The sequence below is a fragment of the Alligator mississippiensis genome, chromosome 13 (genome assembly GCF_030867095.1).
Source record: "Alligator mississippiensis isolate rAllMis1 chromosome 13, rAllMis1, whole genome shotgun sequence".
NCBI classification, from domain to species: Eukaryota; Metazoa; Chordata; order Crocodylia; family Alligatoridae; genus Alligator; species Alligator mississippiensis.
In genome coordinates, this window is record NC_081836.1 from 44,974,477 (window position 1) to 44,997,373 (window position 22,897).

At 46.8% G+C, this 22,897-nt stretch overlaps 2 protein-coding genes across 3 annotated transcripts in view; both read right to left on the bottom strand.

Moving 5' to 3' along the window:
• CLEC19A (C-type lectin domain containing 19A) overlaps positions 1-14,306 on the bottom strand; it is a 33,356-nt gene extending 19,050 nt beyond the window's left edge. Inside the window, exons 1-2 of the mRNA XM_006271981.3 lie at positions 14,021-14,306; positions 2,494-2,659 (exon numbers count right to left, since the gene is read on the bottom strand). Of these exons, the coding sequence (XP_006272043.1) occupies positions 2,494-2,659; positions 14,021-14,135 (281 nt within the window). The 5' untranslated portion in view covers positions 14,136-14,306. The remainder of the gene's footprint in view (positions 1-2,493; positions 2,660-14,020) is intronic.
• A 4,758-nt stretch (positions 14,307-19,064) lies between these two features.
• SYT17 (synaptotagmin 17) overlaps positions 19,065-22,897 on the bottom strand; it is a 78,751-nt gene continuing 74,918 nt past the window's right edge. For both annotated transcript variants that reach the window (XM_006271980.4, XM_059716253.1), the window contains one exon: positions 19,065-20,377. In XM_006271980.4, the coding sequence (XP_006272042.2) occupies positions 20,181-20,377 (197 nt within the window). In that variant the 3' untranslated portion in view covers positions 19,065-20,180. The remainder of the gene's footprint in view (positions 20,378-22,897) is intronic.

A 22,897-nucleotide genomic window follows, 5' to 3' on the forward strand; every position in this document is an offset into this window, starting at 1 on the left:
GAAGACAAATATATGCCTACCATTGGTGTAGATCTTGTGAGGGAGCATCTTGAGAGGCTGGAACCCCCATAAATCAGTTGGTCCAGATAGGCTGCACCAAAGAGTGCTAAAGGAACTAGCAGACATTATAGCACAGGCACTGGCAAGGATATTTGAGAATGCATAGCACTCAGGCGAAGTACCTGAAGATTGGAAGAGGGCCAATGTGGTGCCCATCTTCAAGAAAGGGAGGAAAGAAGATCCGGGAAACTACAGGCCCATCAGCCTGACCTCGATCCCTGGGAAGATTTTGGAAAAAATTATCAAAGAAACCTTTCTTGACAGGCTAACAGAAGGCAGCATTCTAAGGGATAACCAGCACAGGTTTGGTGCAAGTAGGTCTTGCTTGACCAATCTCATTTCCTTCTATGACCAGGTGATGTATCACCTGGACAAGAGGGAAGAGGTTGATGTCATATATTTGGACTTTAAAGAAGTCTTTGACCTGGTGTCCCATGATGTCCTCATGGAAAAATCAGGCAACTGTGGCCTCAACTACTTCACAGTCCGATGGCTGGGGAACTGGCTCCGAGGTTAGACACAGAAAGTGGTAGTTGATGAAACTGAATCAACATGGCACTCACTGACTAGTGGTGTCCCCCAAGACTCCATTCTCAGACCTGTACTCTCTAATGTCTTCATAAACGATCTTGACACTGGTGTCAAAAGCAGACTGGCCAAGTTCGCTGATGACACCAAACTTTGGGAAAGAGTCTCCACACTTGAGGATAGGCTGGTGATTCAGGCCAACCTCGATAGGCTTGCAAGGTGGGTGGATGAAAACCTAATGGCATTCAATATGGAGAAATGCAAGGTGCTCCACCTGAGGAATAAAAACCCACACCACACTTATAGGCTCAGCAATGATACACTCGCTAGCACCATGACAAAAAGAGACTTGAGGGTCATGATTGACCACAAAATGAATATGAGCCACCAATGCAATATCACAGCTGGCAAAGTGAACAAATCTCTGGCTTGGATCTACTGATGCATCTCGAGCAAGACCCAGGATGTCATCCTCCATCTGTACTCGGCCTTGGTGAGGCCGCAGCTGGAATACTGCATCCAGTTCTGGGCTCTACAATTCAGGAAGGATGTAGAGAAGCTTGAGAGTGTTCAGAGGAGAGCCATGCACATGATCAGAGGGCAAGAGAATAGGCCTTATGCAGAGAGGCTGAGCCATGGGACCCTTCAGCCTGGAGAAGCACGGGCTCAGGGGTGACTTGGTGGCAGCCTGTAAGTACGTAAGGGGTGTACATCAGGATCTGGGGGAACGTTTGTTCACCAGAGCACCCCAAGGGATGACAAGGTCCAACGGTCATAAACTCCTCCATGACTGTTTTAGGCTGAACATAAGGAAAAGCTTCTTTACTGTCCGAGCCCCCAAGGCCTGGAACAAACTCCCCCCAGAGGTGGTGCAAGCACCTACTCTGGACACTTTCAAGAAACATTTGGACGTTTACCTTGCTGGGATACTTTGACCCTAGCTGACTTCCTGCCCCTTGGGCAGGAGGCTGGATCCGATGATCTTACAAGGTCCCTTCCAGCCTTAATGTCTATGAAATCTATGAAAATCATGTGACTGGCTATGCTAACAACCACGGGCTGTGCTGCTGGAAGGCAGCTACCCCTGTGGTTTAGTCATTACTCATGAATACACTTCTTACTATGCAAGAAAAAGGCATATCATGAAATACATTTAAGCTTTTCAGTGAGCTAAACCATCCTAAAACACTTCTTAAACCATCAAGAATGATGGAGACTTGGAAAGCAGACAAACCCTAGCAACAGAACATGGTAAGGTGAAAATCCATTCTTACAATAGGGTATTTTATTTTTTTCAAGGACTCTACACAAATATGACCACAAAATGGGTACTAGCATGCATTTGTGCACACAAAAATGTACACCTGCTTGTGAACTTCATGTAGTAGTCATGTAACATATGCTCAAAAGGATAGGTTTGTATGCATATCTGTAGAGTCTGCTGGTAACTGGCTCTGTAGGTTAATATAAAACCTTAGTCAAATCCAAGGCAATAAATATTATTTCACTGTGCCCTATGGTATAGGGTATAAACTTATTTATGTTAATTTATCATGGATCATGGGCACATAAGTGCCTCTGTGCTTCATTAAGAGAAGCATGGATGAAGCAGCTTCAGATTTATCAGCTCTGCTACTCAGATGATGGATAATCTCTGCTAGATGTCTGTGTAGTACAGCTGGGGAGTTCTGATTCTGTTCGGCAGAGAACAGAGGTACACATGCTCCCTAGCTAATTTGTTGCCACACAGATACACAGCATTTATTAAAGCAGTAAATTGAGCTTCAAGATGTCTGTTCTGTCCTATGAAGGTTAAAATCCTGCTGGGGAATTATTTTTCCTGCAGAAGACATAATTAAGTTGGACCTGGATAATGTCTTGGAAACACATTTCTATGATTCTTACCTGTGGATGGAAGCTAACTTGGCTGATTTTATACCAATGGAAAATTCAGCACAATACAGGTCAGCTTCAGCCCATGTTTTATTGATGGGAAAGTATCTGTAACAGTATCCTTCATATTCTGTCCAGAATAGTGGGCATGAATAGGACTGAATGGGCTCTGGCATAGCTGGGTAGAAAGAAAAGAGAAGTTGAAGTAAGTTTAATACATAACAGCTGCAGCAACTGTGTGAACAGGAATGGTGAGGAGCCTTCCTTTCAGGTCCTGTGTCAGTCTGTTGATGTTACCAAAAAACCCAAAAAGATTAAGGGCCAAGATTTTACTTGAGATTTTGGGTGCCTCCGTTTTTGGTGGCACTTGTGAAAAATAGTGATTGAATTCTTATAGGGTAGAGACTAAGGATTTGCTGGAAGTCAAGCCTCTTCAGTTGTCTTGAGGTGGGCACCCAAAAAGCATTAACCACTTTCTAAAAATCTCTCCTTTCTTCTGTTGAAGACTGGCGCTCTCTTGGGCCACCAGCCAGTGAGCAGACAGAGGGCTGGCTGAGAACATGCACCAGTAGGCCTCCTGCCCCTGCCTGTCGCTGGTCAACATCCTACACTGTCCACACACAAGACCTTATCTTCCCCTCTCTCCATGAGTGCTCCCTTATATGTGGCAGCTCAGCCAGCTCTTTGCATGAAGATGTAGAGTCAAGACCTCTCCTGCTGAGAGGAGAGAGTCCAGGCAGGGCTGCAATCCTTCCAAGGATCAGTGCCAGGACATTCCTCCCAGTCCTACTGATGTCTCTGGGGGATGCCCCCGCTGGGAGATAATAGTTAAAGGCCTACAGAGGTGCAAACCTGGATTTCTTCCCTTTTTCTCTCTTTCCAGCAATATATCCCAGCTTTTGTTTGGAGAAGAGGAGGACCTACCTAGGACTTCAGATGTTTCCAAAGTCTTTGGTGGGCATCCTACATTCAGATCCAAGCCCGGAGGCTTGGGGTTCAGATGCCTCCAAGTTTTGCTTGTCCTTGGCCATATGGCCACAGGAGCAAGCTAGGGAAGAGGCTCCCATTTCCATAAAGTGGGTTTAAAGCCCCAGAACTTCGGCAGGTACTAAACCATGCCAGAAGAGCAGTTATCCCCAGGCACACTTATGGAAAACTGCCTTCATGGACCCAGACACACAGTGTTTCCCCTGCCAGGTAAGTATAAGGAACATGTCACACCTGCTCCTTGCACACAACACCCTGACATGGACGTAATGCAGCTCCCATGGTGTGGGGCTAGGCACGTGACAATAAGCTCCCACTCAGGAAAGATATGGCTGTTTCACTGTGGCAGCCCCTGGCGTATACTTTTGAAAGCACAGACTAGCTTGGTGGAAAGAAACAACTGCCCAGCTCAGTCTATTACATTTCATTGCTTCTACAAAAGGTTGAATTAGTCGTAACACAAAGACACATTTGTTCCATCCAAATTAACCTACCAGAGCCTCTTCTCTCACCTCTTTCCCTACTGGGGGAAATGGAAAGAAGCATGGGCAGTTTGTACTGTCACAGTTCGTTTACTGAACTCCCTCAGTTAGGAACAACTGAACAATCCCAATGCTTTGTGATTTTATTTCCAGGCAACATTGCAGAATTAAAACAGACATATTTCTGCATCTTAACCAACTGATTAAGAAATTATTAGAAAAAAGGAACAGTACAACTTCCTATAGCATGTGTAGGCACCCTGTGGCCCTTTTTGTCTTTTGTGCTCAAGCTGATTGATTTGATGATGAAATTCAGGAAAATATGTTGCTCTACATTGCTGAAGCAGGGAAGAAATAGATGGTCTGGAGCCTCTACATGTTACTATGATATAAATAGTTACAGCTCTTGCTGTCTATTTTCCAAGGAAGATGGAAGCAACACTGCAGTATTTTATACAAGTAGGCTTGGACCAAGTCTCACTTACATCAGTGCCCAGAAACAGCAGACATGTAGCAAAAGCTGTATCCTTGTAGTGAACACCAAAGAGGAGGAAGACTCCAGCCCAAGAGACCTAAAAAAAAACTGGGAGCCTTGGTGGGAAAGTAAATGTGAAATGTGCAACTTAAGGCATGAAAAGCAATTAAAATAATACGGAGAATTGGCAAAAGACACCTAAATAATCACAGGCTGACTGGCATGGAGGGCTGATACTGAACGTAAATGTAAAACCATCAGCTAAACCTCTGGAAGGCAGTTAGAAAGGGACAGGATCCGGCAAGCTCCTTAAGGATGTTTCACTTTAAGCATTTGATGAGTCTTGCTGAAGTCCATAGCATGAACGACTGGTGCCTCCCGAGAAAGGCGGGCACTATGGTGGCAAGCGGGGACCACCTGCAGCTGCTGACATAAGTGGCGGTGAGTGGGGACTGCCCGCAGCCACCAATGTTGGCAGCAGCAAGCAGAGATCACTTGCAACCACCGGTGGCGGTGTCTGTGGTGGGGGGCGGCTAGTAGCAAGTGGGCACTGCCTGTAGATCCTGCCAGCTGCTTTGACAATGAGCAGGGGGCAGGTGTGAGCGGCGACCACCTGCAGAAGCCAGCAGCAGCTTCAGTGGGGGCCAATCTCAAGGGGGGCATGTACCCCCTGTGCCTCTCCTACACATCGCCTATGGTCCATAGAATAATCTATGTACCTAAAGTTAGGCATGTGCTTAAGTATCTTGCTTTTGTCACTGTCAGCATGTCCGCACAGGGTACCGCCTAAATCCCTTGGTTCTTGCCTGCCACGACTTCAATCTTATTAAAAAAATAGGGAGGGAAGAGATGTTACCCTGGTTAGTACCCTCGGAAGGACCACGCTTGATCGAACTTAAATATATAGGTGCTTTATTGCTCTCTCTCTCTTACAGGCACCCAGAGGGGCAGCAGTCTGTTGGAGTCGTCTCTGGGATCACCCCTGCACTCCAAAAAGGATCCCCGTCAACTTAATCAGGCCAGTAAGTGTAGCGCAGCATCAATTCCCCGCCACTAATTATCTCGTTAGCAGCTTGTTATGGGTGACTCCCGCCTCCCCTGCTGGGCTCGGTGCCAGCATGCAGATCCATGAGTTTCTGTCTCCTAGCCCCACTTCCCTTTTATCTTCAGGTTCAGGATGCTGGGTCCCTGTCTGTTCAGGGCTGGGCAGATGGCCTCCACCCCCTACTGGCTCCCAGGTTACTTCCACCGTGTCCTGGCGCGGAGCCGCGGCTTTTCCCCCTGCTGCGGCTCCGTTCCCCTCCAATTCACTGCTGCTGCCGTGGACTTCGAGTATGTAGTGAGGAGGGGTTACCAGTCCCGGGGTTCAGTCATTGCTTGGCCCACGTTGGCCTTGTCACCTGGGATCCTCCCTCCTGATCCTCCTTGGCGAGGGTCCTTAATGACATCTCCATCTCTCATGGTGCCCAAAGGCACCTTTCTCAGGCCTCTTCCCTCCTCATATTCCCTGGTGCCGAGTCCCATTGGTTCCCGGTGAGAAGGGGTGTCTCTTCCCCTGCCGGGTCATAATCACCTCCAGCTGCCAAAACCTCTCCAGTAACAGGGTTTCAGTCAGGACCCTGTTACAGTCACCAACCTATTCTCTCTCTCCAAACTAGTTTCTTGCCAAGGGTGGGTGCTGTTCTCTGCAGGAAGCTCATTCTCTTGTATTTATATTATACCAATGGACAAACTCAGTGTCTATCAACAAAGAGCATGCTAGTATTGCACAAGGTGCAATATCCCTGCTGTGGATATTGCAGAGCTGAAAAAGGATATCTGGGGGAAGAGACTTCAGCTCTGGAAGAGAGTCAGGGAACTGATGCTGATAAAAGAAAAGGCATAACCAATATGGATGATTTCTAACACTTGGGGGAAGGTGGATGCCACAAAACTATCCAAGCAGGTTACAGACTGAAACCCTAGAAGGGTCAACTTGATGCTAGGAAAGGCTCTGGTATATGGAACTTCAACTTACATGGAGTGTAATTAAGATGTATTATAAACTCTGCCAAAAGTTCCAAATGACAGGGCCACTGTGAGCACATAAACAAGGAATGAGAAGGGCCCAGAATACAAGTGGTAGAATGAGCGGAGCTGATTTAGCTCCTTGCGTTCCCACGTGTCACCGTGGGACATTTCCTTCGGTAATAATTTTGCATATCTTTAGTTCCTTCCACTCAGGGATTACAGAGCATTCTACGAACATTAGTCAATTAGGTCTCACAAATCCCTTCTGAAATAGGCATTATACTCGGCCCTCAGATAAGGGAAGCCTAAGAGGCAAAGGCACCTACTGTTTCTGCAGCACCTCGGTGGCGCAGCCTGCACTGAACCCCAGCACCACGGTCTCTAAGCCTGTCCTTTACCCACTGGATCACCACCCCTTTCATGACAACCCATAACCTAGAGGTCTGGGTTACAGATCAACGCTCCTAAGACTGCCAGCATGTGGCAGCAGAATGACCTCAATAGCTGGAAGTAACTGTTCCCTGCATTTCAGATCTCACAACAACAAGCACTGCAAAACAAGCAGCAGATGCTGGAGTGCTATAGCTCAGCATCTCCTGCTGACCCAAGATATTGTACGCCCTCAAAATGTCAAAGAGACTGAGTCAAGTTATTTCAAGACCTGCAACATGCAAGCTATTCTGCTGGTCGACAATAAAAGGCTGCCTTTTCTTTCACTCCCATTCTCTGACAGCCTGACGCCTTCACCAACACTCTTCTGTTCCCGCTGCTCAGATAAAAGCTAATTATTTCTCAATTCATTCTTCCTTTGTGGCCACCCTTCCACTTTTTCCCTGAGAGCTCTTTAGAGGATATATACTGACACAATAGCTCTTGGAGCTGGTTGCAGTCACTCACTATCAGCCTTGGAAAGTGCCATACCTAGATAACTGGGAAGTGTAAGCAACTCCTATCTTAAGAACCAAGTGACACTGTTGAGATGAACGAGCTGCTTTCCAATCACTCTATCTGATGGCATCAGTCACCGGCTATGGAAAAAATAGCCTGCCCCAAATAAGAAAAATGACAGAAAAGGGAAGATGTGCTCCACTCCATTCACAACAAGGTGATAGGCCACATCTTGTCAGCCCCGCTCTAGGAAAGCCCTTCCTGGGCAGTCCTTAGCATAAGGGTGAGCTTCACTCTAAGGCAGTGTTTCTCAACCCATGGGTGGGTCACAAGAATATGTGAAAGGGCTGCAAACACATTTTAAAAATGGATTCTCCTTTAAAGGAGAAAAACATGGGAAACCATGTTACAGAGCTCCAGCCTGCAAAGGGCTTCATGGAGCCCCCTGCCCCACATATCAACCCACTGCCTCATATACTGGGGGCCTGATGGCACGGAGCAGTGGGTTGGGAGTGAGGGGCATTGGGTGGGTACTGACCACTGATGTTTACAAATGGGTCCTGGTACAAAAAAGGTTGAGAACCACTGCTTTAAGGAGTTTCCAGCTAATGGAGCTGAAGGATTCAAACCTTCAGATCCAAGGAAGCCACAGGACAATAAGATGCAAATAGCTGCAAAGCATCTTGGTCTCTTCCTTTTCTCTAGCACCACAATGTGCTGAGGAAAGGGAAGCTAATACTTCTAATAACTTCTGGGGCTACATCAGCCTCAATAGCACAGGGTGCCTAAGCCTCACACCCTTACCCACTTCCAGACCTCCCAAAGATCCCCTCCCCTGGCACTGAGACCTCAAAGGGTAGGGTGACACACACTTCATTGCCTCCTCTTGTTCCCTGCCAGCCAAAGTACTGGGGACTCATCCACCCACTTACTTTATGGTTACTTGCTCCCAATCACACTGCACAGCCACCTAGGAGTCTCAGACTTTGGTCAGATAAATCATGGACTGAGATGGGATTTTAACTTGCGTAACAACAGAAGGTCAAATCTGAAGCACTTTGACATCAAGAAGATGACCCCCTTTGGATCAGGTGAGGACTACGGGACTTGGTCCCGTATTCTTAATCAGTATTTTTTATTTCCATGATGAAACCCTTCCTAAGTCAGTAGCTCTGGCTAGGGAACATGTTCCTCTCTGCTCCCTGGGCTCAAAGACCTGAGGGGTGCTATGAGTTGAGAGCACACTCAGCTCTTCAGGGATGCTCAGCACCTGAAGACTAAGCCCTCTGTCCCCAAGCTGAATGCAAGGGTGCACGTAATTATTAACCGGGGTTATTGCAGACACAGGCCTTTTAAGCACGGGGAGCTTCAGCAGCAATCTAGTCATTTTGGAGTGGTCGTTAAAAATGACGGTGAACTCTTCACCTCTTGCAGTGTGAGAGCAAAAGGGACAGGCTGAAATCATCATCTGTCTGGGCAGGCAGGGCCATTTGCCTTTCTGCATTAATTGTTGTGGGCATCTGTTGTGCACTGACTTGAAATTTCCATCAGGGCTCCTTAGGCTTCTCTGAAATTTCATGAGAAAATTGTCCCCTTGTTAGGAACAGCTGAAACGAAGTCATCAGACCAAAGCATTCATCCTTTTGATATTCTATACCATTTTCCCACTAGGTATCATTAATTTGATTAGCTTCAGTGAGCAAGAGGTGCCTGGAGGAATTTAGGGTTAAATATACCAGAAAAGAGAACCAGGGTAGGTCAATGCTTAATTAGCATCTTTTCTGTTAGGTCACTGTAGGAAGTCTTTGCATTCTCTTTGGAAGAGTGGTTATTATTCTTAAATTCACAGGCAAGAACAAAGGAGATCACCTCTTTTATTCTATGCTACTTTGTGCTATTTTTATTTCAAAAGCCATAGGAAATATTTTGTGTATGGTGGTTACATTCACTTCTCAGAGAGTAAACTTCATAATCTGATCCACCAGATAACAATGGTATTTGCACTGAAGGAAAACAAAGGCAGTGTCATCAGGTCAGTCATATCACATCTTTGTGTTTTAAATGATGTCAGCAGCACACTGCTCCAGCCACGTCACCTGAAAAGAAGGGTCATCTTTGATTAAGATTCTAGGTTTGCACTTAGATGAATGGGGTCCAATCCCTGCCTCTTTGTGGAAGTCCTTGTCAAATCACTCATTCTCTCTAGGGCTCAGATCCCCAGCTGTAAAATGAGGGTGATAATCCACCTTTTGTCTGTCTTATCTATTGCAATTGTAAACTCTCCAAAACAATCTTTTTTTATTCTAGGTATAGGTAGCATCTAGCGCAGGAAGTTCCCAGCCAGGGTTGAAACTTTTTGGTGCCAGAGGGCAGCCGACTGGCTGGAAAAACAAGACCTCTGGTTCAAGAACTGAGGTTTGGGCATTTGGTTGCATTTCACACAGGAACAAAACTGAAGCCTTTTGCGATTTTTCACAGCAAAACTAGAGGTACCCACCCCAGACTTGCCAAAAGCCCAGGGATGAAGGCTTTCACTTGGGACAAGCAGATTTAAATCAATGATTCAAAATGATTCAGAGCAGGGATTCAAATCTCAGCCTCACATGCCATAAGTACCCAATCTTTTGGTTGTCCTGGGAGCGTTCTTTTTGATTGTCCCAAAACCAAGAAATTCCATCCTGAGAATGATTCCTGACAAAATTTGATCTAAATTGACGTTTCCACAAAGTTGCATTTTTGCCAACAACACATTTTCCAACAAAAAAACAAGTCTTATTGAAAAGAGGTGCCCCATCAGGTCCAAAACTAACAAGAAGCCGGTGAAAAAGGTGACAAATTAACAACTGGCTGAGCCCTGGTTAAGTCCCTTTTCATAATGTCAAACTTAGGCTGAGCTATTTCTATGTCAGAAGTGAGTCATTTTGAGAAGAAGTGTGGAGCTAGGGCAGGACTGGCGAGAGCCATCCATTCCAGTAGCATTCCTGGCACAGGATACTTCAAAGCATTCTCACAGCATCTTTTCAACAGCAGATATTATCAGATTTGTGCTGGAAACAGATGACATTCTTGAGGGCAAGCATTAAGGGGCTTGGTTTCATCATGGGTTGTGGATCTATCAGTAGAAGTCTAAACTAAGTCAGCCACGAGAGAAAGATTCAGTAATTGCAAAGAGAACATTCAGCTACAGGGAGGCCGGCGAATAGCAGAATGGGTTTTGTGTCTTTCAGACATTCAAAGGGACTCACCGAATCATGATTCACTGAAAACAGAATACCTAGCTGCTGTACATATAGTTTAATGATGTTTTAGGAGTGCAGAACCTCTACAATCCCACTGCAATTGCTGGGTACCCCTCAACCTTCTGGAGGCACTGAGCACCTCACAGGATGAGGCCCCTAGAGAAAACCAAATAAGAAAAGATTACCTTTATATGGAATGATCAATAGGTTATTTCCTGGTTTGGAAAGTAATCCCAGACCTCGCTGTCCGCATGTATATGTTCACTCTTACTTGTATATGCAATGATGTTAAGATCAAGAGAAGAACAAATTTTGTGGGAAAATAACATGAATTCCCTTTTCCCCTCACTAATTGAATCTTTTAATCATTTTATTTAGCCCACAACTTGCCTTTGGCTACAGGAATGCCTGTAAACATAACACCAGAGCACAGAAGGCACAGACACTTCCCTGTGCCTCTTCACTGCCATGTGCTCTGTGTGTATGTACCTGTGAATGTTGAATCCTGGCCCACTTAAGTCAAGGGGAGATTTATCATCAGTTTCAGTGGAGAGAGACTGTGCATAAAAAAGTAGAAAATTGAAATGTAAAATGTAAAGCTATTTGGTGTAGAGAAATGAAGTAGAAGAGCTCAATCCCACAACCTTTACTAGGCGCTGGGAGTGGGGGCTATGCCCTACCGCTGTTCACCCAGCCAGGGTGGGGAGGCGTGAGATGGTGCTGTATCGTGGATACACCTGGATCGTGGCTGGGCCAGCGGCAGGGGCAATGGGGAATTTTAGGATGGCTGCAGTCCCACTCATAGCCCCTGCTCCACTGCACTCTGCAGGGCGGGTGGAGCTAAGGCTGCGCTCCAGGCCGGGGCTGGGGCTGGGGCTAGCCACCTAGAGCACAGCCCTAGCTCTGCCCATCCCAAGAGTGCAGCCTGGCAGCGGGTGACTTGAGCTACCCACCCAGAGTGCAGCCCTGGCCCCACCCACCCCATGAAGTGCAGTTGGTGGTGGGTGGCTGGGACTAGCCTCCCAGAGCGCAGCCCGGCCCAGCCCACCCCACGCAGATCCAGGGGCACACACCCGCTCCCATGCTCTCCCGGACCGGCAGTGCATAGCGGCAGGAGCCCCCCTCCCTGAGTCCTGCGCCCCACCGCCCTGGCTGTGCAGCCCCAGCCCCAATCCCTCCCTCGCTGTGCAGTGTTGATCTGCCTCCCCCCACGCCCCTTCCCTCCCCCCTCCGCCCACCACAACAGACTTACCAGCTGGAGGCAGCTGTGTCCAGTATCGTTGAGGACTGCTGCCTGTATAGTCTATGGCCAAATCTCTGAATTGATTCAGAGGCTTCTGATTCGATTCCCGATTCGATTCACATTTGGAGATTCGGACGCTGAATCGGGCTGAACCTCCTCCGAATCAAATCGGCTACTGAAGCTTTGCACAGCCCTAATTGATAACACTTTTTGCAGAAGAAGCCTGACAAACAACGGTACAAAGTGCCATCCTAGAAAGGAGTAATAACGCCTCACTAGAGCAACTTTACATCCCTCCTGAAGTGACTTCACCCTACACAATCCATTTACCTGGCTTTAGTGAACAATGTGCGTTGCCAAGCAGTAAGCATCATGATCAACTCTTTTGGTGAGTAGAGTCTTGTGGACTGGAGTAAGCCATTGGCTTTTGGTATCACTAACACATCTTCCGTAAATAAGAGCTGCAGGAGCAGGCCCTTCAATATGGAGACCAATGTTATATAAAGAGGCTCTGATGCATTTAGTATCTTGCAAAATACAAAAGGTGTATGGCTAAGGGGAGGGGAGTCCTTTCTCTAATATGTCAAAAGTGTTGGCATTTAAAGGCTGCATTCAAACAAGCAGGTCCTAGCAGGATTTTCAAACTTCGTTTATCCCGTGTGTTGTGTGTGTACATATGCAACATGTAGGGGCGTCACAGGGGGGCATGTGCCCCCCCCCAGAGCACTGGTGCACCCCCCCGCCCCGACAGTGAGTGTTCTGGCTGGTAGGGGAGCACGGAGAAAGCTGATGCCCGCCCCCCCCCCGAAATTGGCACCACTGTGCTGCACGCAGAAGTGCCAGCACTTCTGTGGCCACCATGCAGCTGGTGTGCTTGGCAACCAGCCGCTGGCACCCCCACAGTTGCCGGCTGGCTGCTGGGGGGGGGGAGGGGCAGGTCGTGCCCCACTGGTGCCCTCCCCGACTCGGAAGGCACCAGTCGCCCTGGTGTGTATGTGCGTGTGGGCTGTGTCTTTGAGAACAGCTCTGGTCCTTCTCTGTAGTATATGAGGGTAAAGTTGGAAGGGAGTGGTTTCTAATGCTATGAGTGGAAATTCTATAAAAGATAGAGCAGTGGAATGAAACTTTAACAGCGTTGTAAAAATGTCAGTCTGAGATGCTCAGCATTGTAACGTAATACACTGTACCAAATAAAGCTAGTTTTACAAAATAAAATCCTATGCTATCTATATTTTAAAATACAGACAGTAGTCAGTTTCTGCAGACATTCTACAATCCAGAAATACTAGACATCTCATTGTAACCGCTCAGAGAGCGGGTATCTTACATTTTTCTCTCCTTAACTACTTTTGTGGAAACTCCCATTGATTAGTTGTCTGGCACTAAAGCTAAGCTTGTAGTAATTATTTCTCATGCTAATTCACTGAACAATACCCAATGAGTCAGATTCTGCTCGCAGTCCCAAACAAATCTAATAAAGTTCAATGAAATGCAGTGTACTCCAGATTTAGAGGCATAAATCAGAAAATAATTTGGCTCATTCCATCCAAGTAAAAATGTACATCCAAACTGGATCATACAGTGAAATCAAAGCCAGTCACAGTTGACTCTTAAAAGTACTTCTCTCCACCCAAAATACTAATGACAAGTTCTGAAGCTCAGGAATATGTGATATGTGCTCTGCTATTCTACAGTTTTTACATATATTCACCTCATTTCACAAATTAGTTGGAATAAAAGAAACTGAAAACTACTTGCCCTTCTGCACTGAACACAAGGGGTAACATCCAAAGCCAAAACCTTTCAAAACTTGCACTTGCTAATGTTTGTGATTATTACTGCCTGGTAATACAAATGTCTGACTAGAATCATTTTAAGGAAACTCATTCAGCTTACAAGTTTATGGCTCATTCAGCCATAAACTTCTTAGCAACTTGGAATAGGACTGCATTGTTTATAGGGGTAAACAATCACGTCTGCAAAAAAGAGGAATAAAGCCAGCAGAGAGAATGCTTGAACATAAAGCAATGGAAAATATCAGGATTACTTTGCAATACATCACCCTAAATTAAGAAGACTGTTGAATGTAAAGAGAGTTTTGGGCTGTACAGAAAGTTTGGGCTGCACGTTTTAAGATGCATTCTTGCTGAGCCATGAGTAACAAGAAAGTTTGCATTTACTTTTACCCAAACCAGAATCAACGATCTGCACTCACCTTGGCTGATTTTAATATTTGTCTGTGGGAAGGCCTGGGTGCTGAACAAAACCATGGAGAAGAGCACACAGAAATCCCCCCTGGCCACCATCAGTGACTGAGGACAATATCTCATTCCCAGGTCTGCAGACAGCCAGTTGCATGTAGCCCTTTTCCTCAGCTTGGGATCGCCTTGCTATGCCACTGAGATTCCTGGAGCAGATGTGGATATACTTTGTGTGCTGCACCCTCCCCCGAAACTACAGACTTTCACAGTGTCATGCAAGGAAGGCTGGCCAAGCTGCCTTCAGCGTAACACCACACTTCAGAGAACAACAGAGAGGTTCAGAGCTGAGATACGGCTGAGCAGAGGCTGCAGACCATTTCACTGCCAGAAGTTGCTCTTAAATCACCTTCTTAAGTTCCTGGAGGGTATAAGAACCTGCACACGGCCCAGCGGGCAGCCTTTCAAACGTTAAGCTCTTTATCCAAGCAAACCACATCCCTTGTCTGCTTTCCTGATCGCTGGATCAGAAGTTTTGAAGTAAAATAGTGTGTCTACTGACTTTCCTTCACCCTGGCCCCTGATGAGCACAGCTGTAGTACAAGGGGTCCTTGACAGCAATAAGGCACTGCACTTAGAGCAACGCTGGGGATAAAAACGGGGTTAAACCACGTGGCTCGATGGCAGAAAAAATTATACCTTTCCCATGATACTACAACTTCAAGCAAACAGTGCCTGAGTGAGAGGGATGTCTATGATCACATCAGCAAAAGATGGCAGCCAAGGAGATGTGGCCATTAATTTAAATCCCAATGCTGGAATCCCTGAGCTCAGATGGATCCCCATCACAGTCCAGGGACACTGGAGTCATTGGAACAGTTGGCTGGATTGGGTCTGACTTTTCATAATTAGTTTAATTTCATTTTTAAGCTGTTACTCTGAACTTTATGCAGCCAAGCTACATTTATGAAACCAGGGCTGGATTGAATAAATGAATATAGCAAAACCTTCAATATTTTATTCATTCACCAAACAATACATAAGGGGAAACCACCAACCCTGCCTGAAGGAATACGTTTTTTCCAACTCACTGTCTTCAGGCATTATGCTGCTGCTCATCAATGAGTATCTGAGCACCTTCTACACGCATCCAAGTACAACCCCAAAGTCTCTGGTCAACTTCTTGGAACCTCTGAGACTTCTCTCTTTTTATGTTCAAAACTTTGCTTGGGGAAAAGTTTCTTATTTCCTCTTTTTGTGGTTTTGCTGGTAGGGGTGAAGGAGGAATAGGAAAAGGTGGCAGAGCTGTGTCGTTCTTCCAGGCCTGGTCCTGTCCCCACTGGAAACCTGAGGCCAGCTCTGTAGAACTGCTGTATGTCACCTTCTCACCTACAGATTAAGTTTAAGATTCTCCACAATTTTCTGGAACCTAAAGCTACTCTGGTCCCCAGTTTTCACAGAAAAGAGAAGAGAGAAGTGATTTCAGGCAGGGATGTGCAACATCTGGCCCGTGGAGCCACTTGATCCGGCCCATGAAGTTGGAGCGCTTTGCGTATGCCCGCAGCCACACTGGGGCTGGGCAGCAAAGAGCTGAGCCAGGGCTGGGCAGCTGGTAGTAGTGGGTACAGGGAGAGCTGCCCATCGCTGACGTGCTGCTGAAACCCCCAGCCCACGACAGACGGGAGCGAGGCTTTTCCAGCCCATGGCATGTAAAGGTTGCTGGCCACTGATTTACAGAAACACAAAGAGCGGTCAGCAGTCAAAGACTCTAGGATTGTTCCAGCAGCAGCAGTGGCCGATTCATTCACCTGTCCAAGAATTCACTTAATTTCATTTGCATTTAGCAACATCTTAAGAAGGGTTTTCCTCCCCTCCCTCCCCCTCCCCCCCCCCCTCTCCTTTTCACTGGAATTGCACAGAAAACAAAGCAATATGGCTCAAGGAGAAATCTACTGATGTTTCAAGCCAGTTAATGAAAAGGTACTCAAGTTACAAGAACACACAACTAAAGGCTTCTTTGCACTTCCTAATAAAGCTCATTAATATGCAACTCCCAAACAAACTAACACTAAGGTTGCAAGCGATTATCAATCATATGTGGAGAAAAAATCTTGAAAGCATTACAGTTTCTGCAAAAACAATCCACAAATACACAATTATGGATACCCTTAAAGAAATATAGGAAAGAATAGAAAGTATGGAAGGTGTAGAGACTTCCCAAATAACCTACAGGGCTGGATCCCAGTCATTTCGCATCACAGAAAGGATATATAGCTGTGTGCGACTATGTCCTTTTATAGTGATTCAGGATAATGCAGAGCAACTATGCATTGGGCTGGGTTTGCACAAGCAACATGTTTAAATGCAGTCTAGTCATTAATTTGCAAACCTGCAGCTCATAAAGTGCATGGCCATTAATTTCAGATAGATGTGTCCACAATCCATCCCACCCAAGGCCACCCCTTCTGCTTTTGTCAAACTTTTGGCAGTATCATTTGGCTTGTGTTAGAAATACCCATTCTTCATAGGCCACACCCAGCCTATGGCTGCTTTATCTTACCAGTGATGTGCACAGATCTCTTCATGCTTTCTGCTCACTGCTTTCCTCAGGCCCATTTCCATGTTGCCTACTAAGTTTTGAACTCCATATTCAGTGTGCTAAGTGCCTGCCCTCCAGTTCATATGCCATGCCTCTGGTCATCTGGTGTGGTTTGGGTTTGATTTGTGTTCCCATTTATCATAGAATCATAGAAAATTAGAGTTGGAAGGGACCTCAAGAGATCATGTAGTCCAGCCCCCCTACTCAAAGCAGGAAAATCTTATGCTACTCCAACACGACATTGGCCATTTGACTGCAAAGCAAGGAGAGGATGTGGCTCTAAATACAGGCTTATGACAATTCACTGCATTTGGCATGATCTTTGCTTCAGCACCTCAGCAAACCATAGTACAGGCCTCACAAGGTTTGTATTTGATAATCTAGTTGGCCTCAACAGATGTGTGCAGTTTATATTGTAGCCTGGAAACCACATAGATGTCAAACTGTCAGAGCCAGTGATCACTAAAGCCACTTCCATTTGTACAAGGATCTTAAACACCAATGATAGAGACAGCTTGATTCTCTGCAGAGTGTGTTTGCATAGGACTCCTCCATATTTCCCTCTAAATGACTGATGAACCACAAACTCACAGCTGCTCAGAAGAGGATCCAGGAACACTGAGGATACCAGGAAAAAATCCAGAGTTTTGGCATGGACTTCCTTGGGCCAGTGTTTCATGTGCTAACAACTACCTTTAGACAGGTGTATTGACTGGAAGGTAAAAATTAGGGGGGAAAACCACACTCCAAGGTCTCATGTCAGAGGGAAGGAAAGAAGGGGACCCCCATCCTGCCTCTGTGGCAGTCAGTGGAAGACTGCCACTGGAACACCACTGGGTGCAGACAAGACCCAAAGGGTTTACAGTTCTTGTTCCAAACTTGTTACCTTTCCCCAGAGCAGCCACCAGCACTGCCAGAGAGCAGCTACCAGCTGGAAGGGCCTTAGTATGAGAAATGAGTTCACCACTGTGCTCTACCATACCCTCATCCAGAGCTATGACACAAGGTGTCTTAGAGGAGGGCAACACAAGGACTGCTACACTACAGTCCTCATGCAGCCACAGAGACACTGCTTTGGAGTAGGGATGCTGTGCAGAAGACAGAATATTTCCCATTGCAGGCAGTGGAGTTCTCATGTGGTCCTTCCCTAATAGGAATGTTCTTCAGAGCTGGTTCTCCCCAAGTTGCTTCTCAGGAATCAAACCCATTGAAGTCAGCTGAAAGAGTACAGAATATGCAGCACAGATGGTGATGCCCATCAGTTAGGGATTTTGCCATTCGCATTATGCCCATGTGTTCAGAATTGGTAGGTACCGCTTAATTTCCCATACTAATAGTTTATATCAAGGCCTCCCAATTGTGCAGTTGCAGTTACTGCCCTGCAATCATTTTTGATGCTCTGTTTTGCATAGTCGCATTTGGAAGTGTGTAGCTATTACACTATTCTTTTTCCTCCAGCTCCTTCCTACATGATCAAGTTTCATTGGCTTATGAATTAAGGAACAGCAAATCCTGAAGCTGTGCAAGATGATCTAGGTTCTAATCTGGTTTGCTGTGCAATGCAAAGGGCCCTAAACATGCCCTAAACCTGAAACCAAGGAGTCCTGCAAAGCGATCCCAGCTTCAGCACTGAAATTCCAGGCTCAGTTCAGTGGGTTTCATAGCCTTCTGCTCCCCAGGCACAGACACCCTGTCTCTGTGCCACCTCCAAATGTTTTTGGCTCTGGCTATCACAAGGACTCAAATTCTCAAGCCCGTGAGTGCTCACAGTGGTGCATAGTGCTATGCTACCCACTGAGCCATGGCAATGCCCTGTGGGCTTCCACCTGTGACACCTGCAGACACATGTTTCAGAATAAAAGATAGGGAAAGTGCCTTGGGTCCTGCTTCTGACCACTTCATTGGTTTATAACATTAATATACAGCATAGCCCACCCATGCTTACAAGCCTAGGGCTTCCTCCCACTACCTAGGTAAATACCTCTGAAAATAAGATGGATACTTCTTCCTCTAGAAAGGGGATAAAGAAAGAAAAGGTCAAGAGTCAGATTCAACTTTGCTGATGCCAAGAGTCCATTTTAAGTCCTTTTTTTTTTTTTTTTTTTAATAGACTCAGTACAAAGCAGTAAGATCTAAGGATTTTGCATGCTGACAAATGGCAATCTGTGGGCCCAGTCTAGATCCGAATGATCTCACCCAAAGCCTTTTGGAATGAGACTTGTAAAGAGTTCAGCACATCCCAGATCAGAACTATGCATAGTAAGAGCACCGAGCCTGATTTTCCTCCTGTAGCATATTAGCACGAACATAGCCACAATAGATTTGACTGTAGTTACTCTGATTTATCCACGAGTAGACAAAAGGATCAGGGTCAACATTTCGGCTTTACTTCTTTGGTGCAATGAACACAACTGATCAAGTCAGATGCACAGCTGAGTTGTTCTAATAAGTAACACCTCAGATTACATGGCACAAATAAATAGATCTTTATTTTCAATAAATATACAATCTCCATCATACCAGACAATATGCCGTGAAAAAAATGTACAGAAGCATCCAACAGAATAAACGAACAGTTTGACTGTAGCAAAGTTCACTCAACTGACTTGAAAAACTACCTTGTTTAAGACACAGAACACAGAAAGACCTACCGCAGCCTGTTAAGAGAATTAAAATTGTGTATCATCTCCGGTGTTTACTGTGAAAGCTCCCAAAGCAAGTTCTTTTGCACTACATAAAGGCTTTTAAAAGCCTCATCTGGCTTTCCCAGTATGGACTCTATTGAAAATATTTACTTTGCTATATCATACTCTACCTACTTTATGTATACAGACTGTTATAATGTGGCAGGTCTCATTACTGACATAACATTAGATCCATTTGGTATATGGTCCCATGTGTGTAATAACACACAAACACACCCATACTCCAACACACAAAGGCACACATACATACTAACAGGAATTTAATTTTATTAAACTAGTACGAGGACAAAACTGGATTGATTTCAGAACTGATTTCACCACGTTCTATCAATTAAAAAAAAAAGATTCTAGCCTATTTACCACATTCACCAAAGAGAGTACATGGGTACTTACATCTCCAATGAAATGAGTCATGGGTTTGTACTGGAAAGGTAGTGGAAGGAACTCAAAAAGTTTCCAGTTAACTCAGAATGAAGATGTTGAATCCACGTGCAACCTACACTACACACTACAGGAGAAAGTAAAGCACTCTACTGTGTTAACACTGACCTTTTGAATAGTCCTCCACTGTACTGAACGTGGGATTAAAAACAGAGGTGTGGGTCCAGCAGCAGATGCAAGTAGTAACAGGTCCAATGGGCCACACAGGTAGTGACCCTGAGAAAACAGTCAGCGTATGAATATGTGATATGTGGTTTAGGAAGGTTCACTGAGGCACAGAGGCTAATGCAGCCATTGTGTTACCAGCAGCGGCAACAGTTACTTTCAATTCCATGGTTGACTGCAGACGAGTATGTGTGTGAATGAGCATGGAGGGGGTTTCTGTGTGTTTTCATTTTCTTGCTTGGCTTTGTTGTTGCTAATTGACTGCTCTCACGTCACCTCAAGAGATGCTGGAGACACTCGGTCGCACTCTGCCCTGGACCGGAGGCTGTGCCATTGCTCCACAGCTGTCCGATGGGAATTGAGCATGCGACGCCAGTGGTTCGATTCAGGGGAGCCTGTTGAGTACTGACCAATCACAATCCTCCCAATAAAATCATTGCTGCTCTTCATGTTGTGGCCGTACACTGGAGAAACACAGGAGCAAGCAAGTCAAAGTTAAAAGCAAACAGATAAAATCCCCCAAGCCCTGTTTCCAGAAAGCCCCCTTCCTTGCACTACCAACACCACCCTACGTGAGTGCAGTGGACACCAGGGCAGAAAATTCATCAGGCAGCGGTGAGTGCAAGGCATCTAAGAACGCTTCAAATTCCAGGATCAGATCTGCACGAGGATGAATTCAGCTAATTGCAGAATTTCCATATCATCTATTAGAGCCCCACAACAGCAAAAAGCTGCTCATAAGAGCACTGCAAAAAGCAGCAGGATAGCAGTCCTGCAAGGTGAAATTTCTTCCTGGAGAAATCAAAGGGAGTTTTGCTCTTGATTTCAATGCATAAAGAAACCACCAAAGGATCAGTGGAAAGAGGCACCCGCTGACACTGACTGGTACTGGATCAGGTCCTAAGCCTAGCTATAAATCTCGCAGCAGGTAGACAGGAATCTTTTGCATTAGATGTCTGCAGAGATCAAATGCATTTTGACCTTAGATGCATAAGTCACACTGAGGACATTAGGAATATATCACTGGTCACCATATTAACAGAAACAATTTTGCAGAAACTAATGAGGTCGAAATGCCTGAGGATTCTTGCATATGATGTACTGCCTAGATCAGGGGTCAGCAATCCCTGGCACGCACGCCAGAGTATGGAACATGAGGCCATTGTGCTTGGCACACCACAGCCAGCCTGGGCTCTGGACAGCTACTGCCAGCCCTGGAGCCCAGGCTGCCCACAGCAGGCAGCAGGGAGGCTACAAGCCCTGCTGCAGGCAGCCCAGGCTCTGTGGCAAGCAGCAGCTGCTCAGAGCCCAGGCTGGATGTGACAGGCAGCTAAAAGCCTGCAAGCGGTTGCATCGGGGCCTGGAGTCCCAGCTCGGCTTGTTGTCCCACACACTTCAGGGACCACCGCAGGGAAGGGGCTGGGGCTATGCACCACCCTCGGAGGCTGCGTGCCTACAAATCCTGGCATCTCCACGAGGGGAAGGAGGAAAAGAAGAGCAGAGGGAAGTGGGGCACGTGCCCCCATTCCCAAACCACCAAACCTGGCCGTGAAAGGCTGCATGTGCTTCTCCCAGAGGCAGCTATGTGCCAGACTCATGTCACCACTCTTTCCCCCCTGCCCAAGAGCCAGCAGGCCAGGCATAGGTAGATTAACACACAGGCTAGCTGGGCCAGGTCTAGAGGCCTACCCTGAATGCCAGACAAAGACAGTGTTACCAGGTATACAAGTTTGTCTTCCATTTTCACCCAGTTCTCATTCACTCACCGGACAGCCGCAGCGAGCAAGCAAACAAGAAGACTCATTTGTATATCCATTTCACATGTACTGGGAATATACAAATAAGCCATCCCCTCACTTACTCCACATTGCTCACTAACTCCCAGTGAGCGAGTGAGAACCAGGCCACGTACCACCGCAGCAGCGGCAGCACTGAAAAGGGAAGATGTTCCTTCCCCTGCTGGAGCCCCACGCCCTTAGGGCTCCATGCCCCTCTCTTCTTGCCTCAGGGCCCCAAAACATCTTAATCCACCTCTGGGAATAGGCCAAGCCATACTGCCAGCCCCAGCCCCGGCTAACACAGCACTGAGCTGGGAGCTGGGCTGCTATTGCAGTGTAGTACAGACTTTAGCCATGGTCCTTGTCCCTGTCATGGCCTAGGTGATCCCAGTGTGGTCTGTGTTGCCCCTGCGCATATAGCCAGTGCCCAGCCTGGAGTAGATAAGGGGCCACCCTGCCATCCTCATGGCCTGTGCCCCAGCCCCTTTCCTGACATGCGCCTGGAGGCGCACCTGCAGCCACCACTGGCAATGAGTGGGGCCAGGGCTCTGGTGCAGCTGCTTGCAGGCTTGCACCTGCCTGCTGTGGACAGCCCAGGCTCCCTGGCAGGTGGCACGGGCCTGCAAGTGGCTGCACCAGGGTCCAGAGCCCCAGCCCAAATTGTTGCTGGCAGCAGCTGCATGCGCACCACAGTGTCCATGGGAAGGAAGGGGCTGGGGCTGCACTGCCATGACAAGGATCAGGCCCCTCATGGTTCCCTGCCGTCTGCCCCTGGCACACCAACATTTTCAAAGTCCAGGCTGCTGGGTTTTTTGGCACTTGACCCAAAAATATTGTCAACCCCTGGCCTAGATAAAGGTTGTAGAGACTTGAACAGTAGTTTGGAAATAATCCATCATATTATTTTATAGGTTAGAATTGTACATATATTTTTAGGAGACAGATACAGGGGCACCTGTGGCTGAGAAAAACAGCAGAGCCATGTCCGCAGAAGCATGGATGCTTGTTTCCTTGGGGACAAGCAGCAGTGGCACACCCTGTGCCACGGCAGGTTACCCCAGGTGGGGTAGGTGAGGCTGGGGCCAGCAACTGTGCTGGCCCCAGCAGCCTTACCTGGAGTCCTGGGAGAGCTTCAGCAATCCTGCTGCTCGGAGCAGCTGGAGCGTGGCTCTGGCCAGATAGGCTCCAGTTTTGGGCAACGCACAC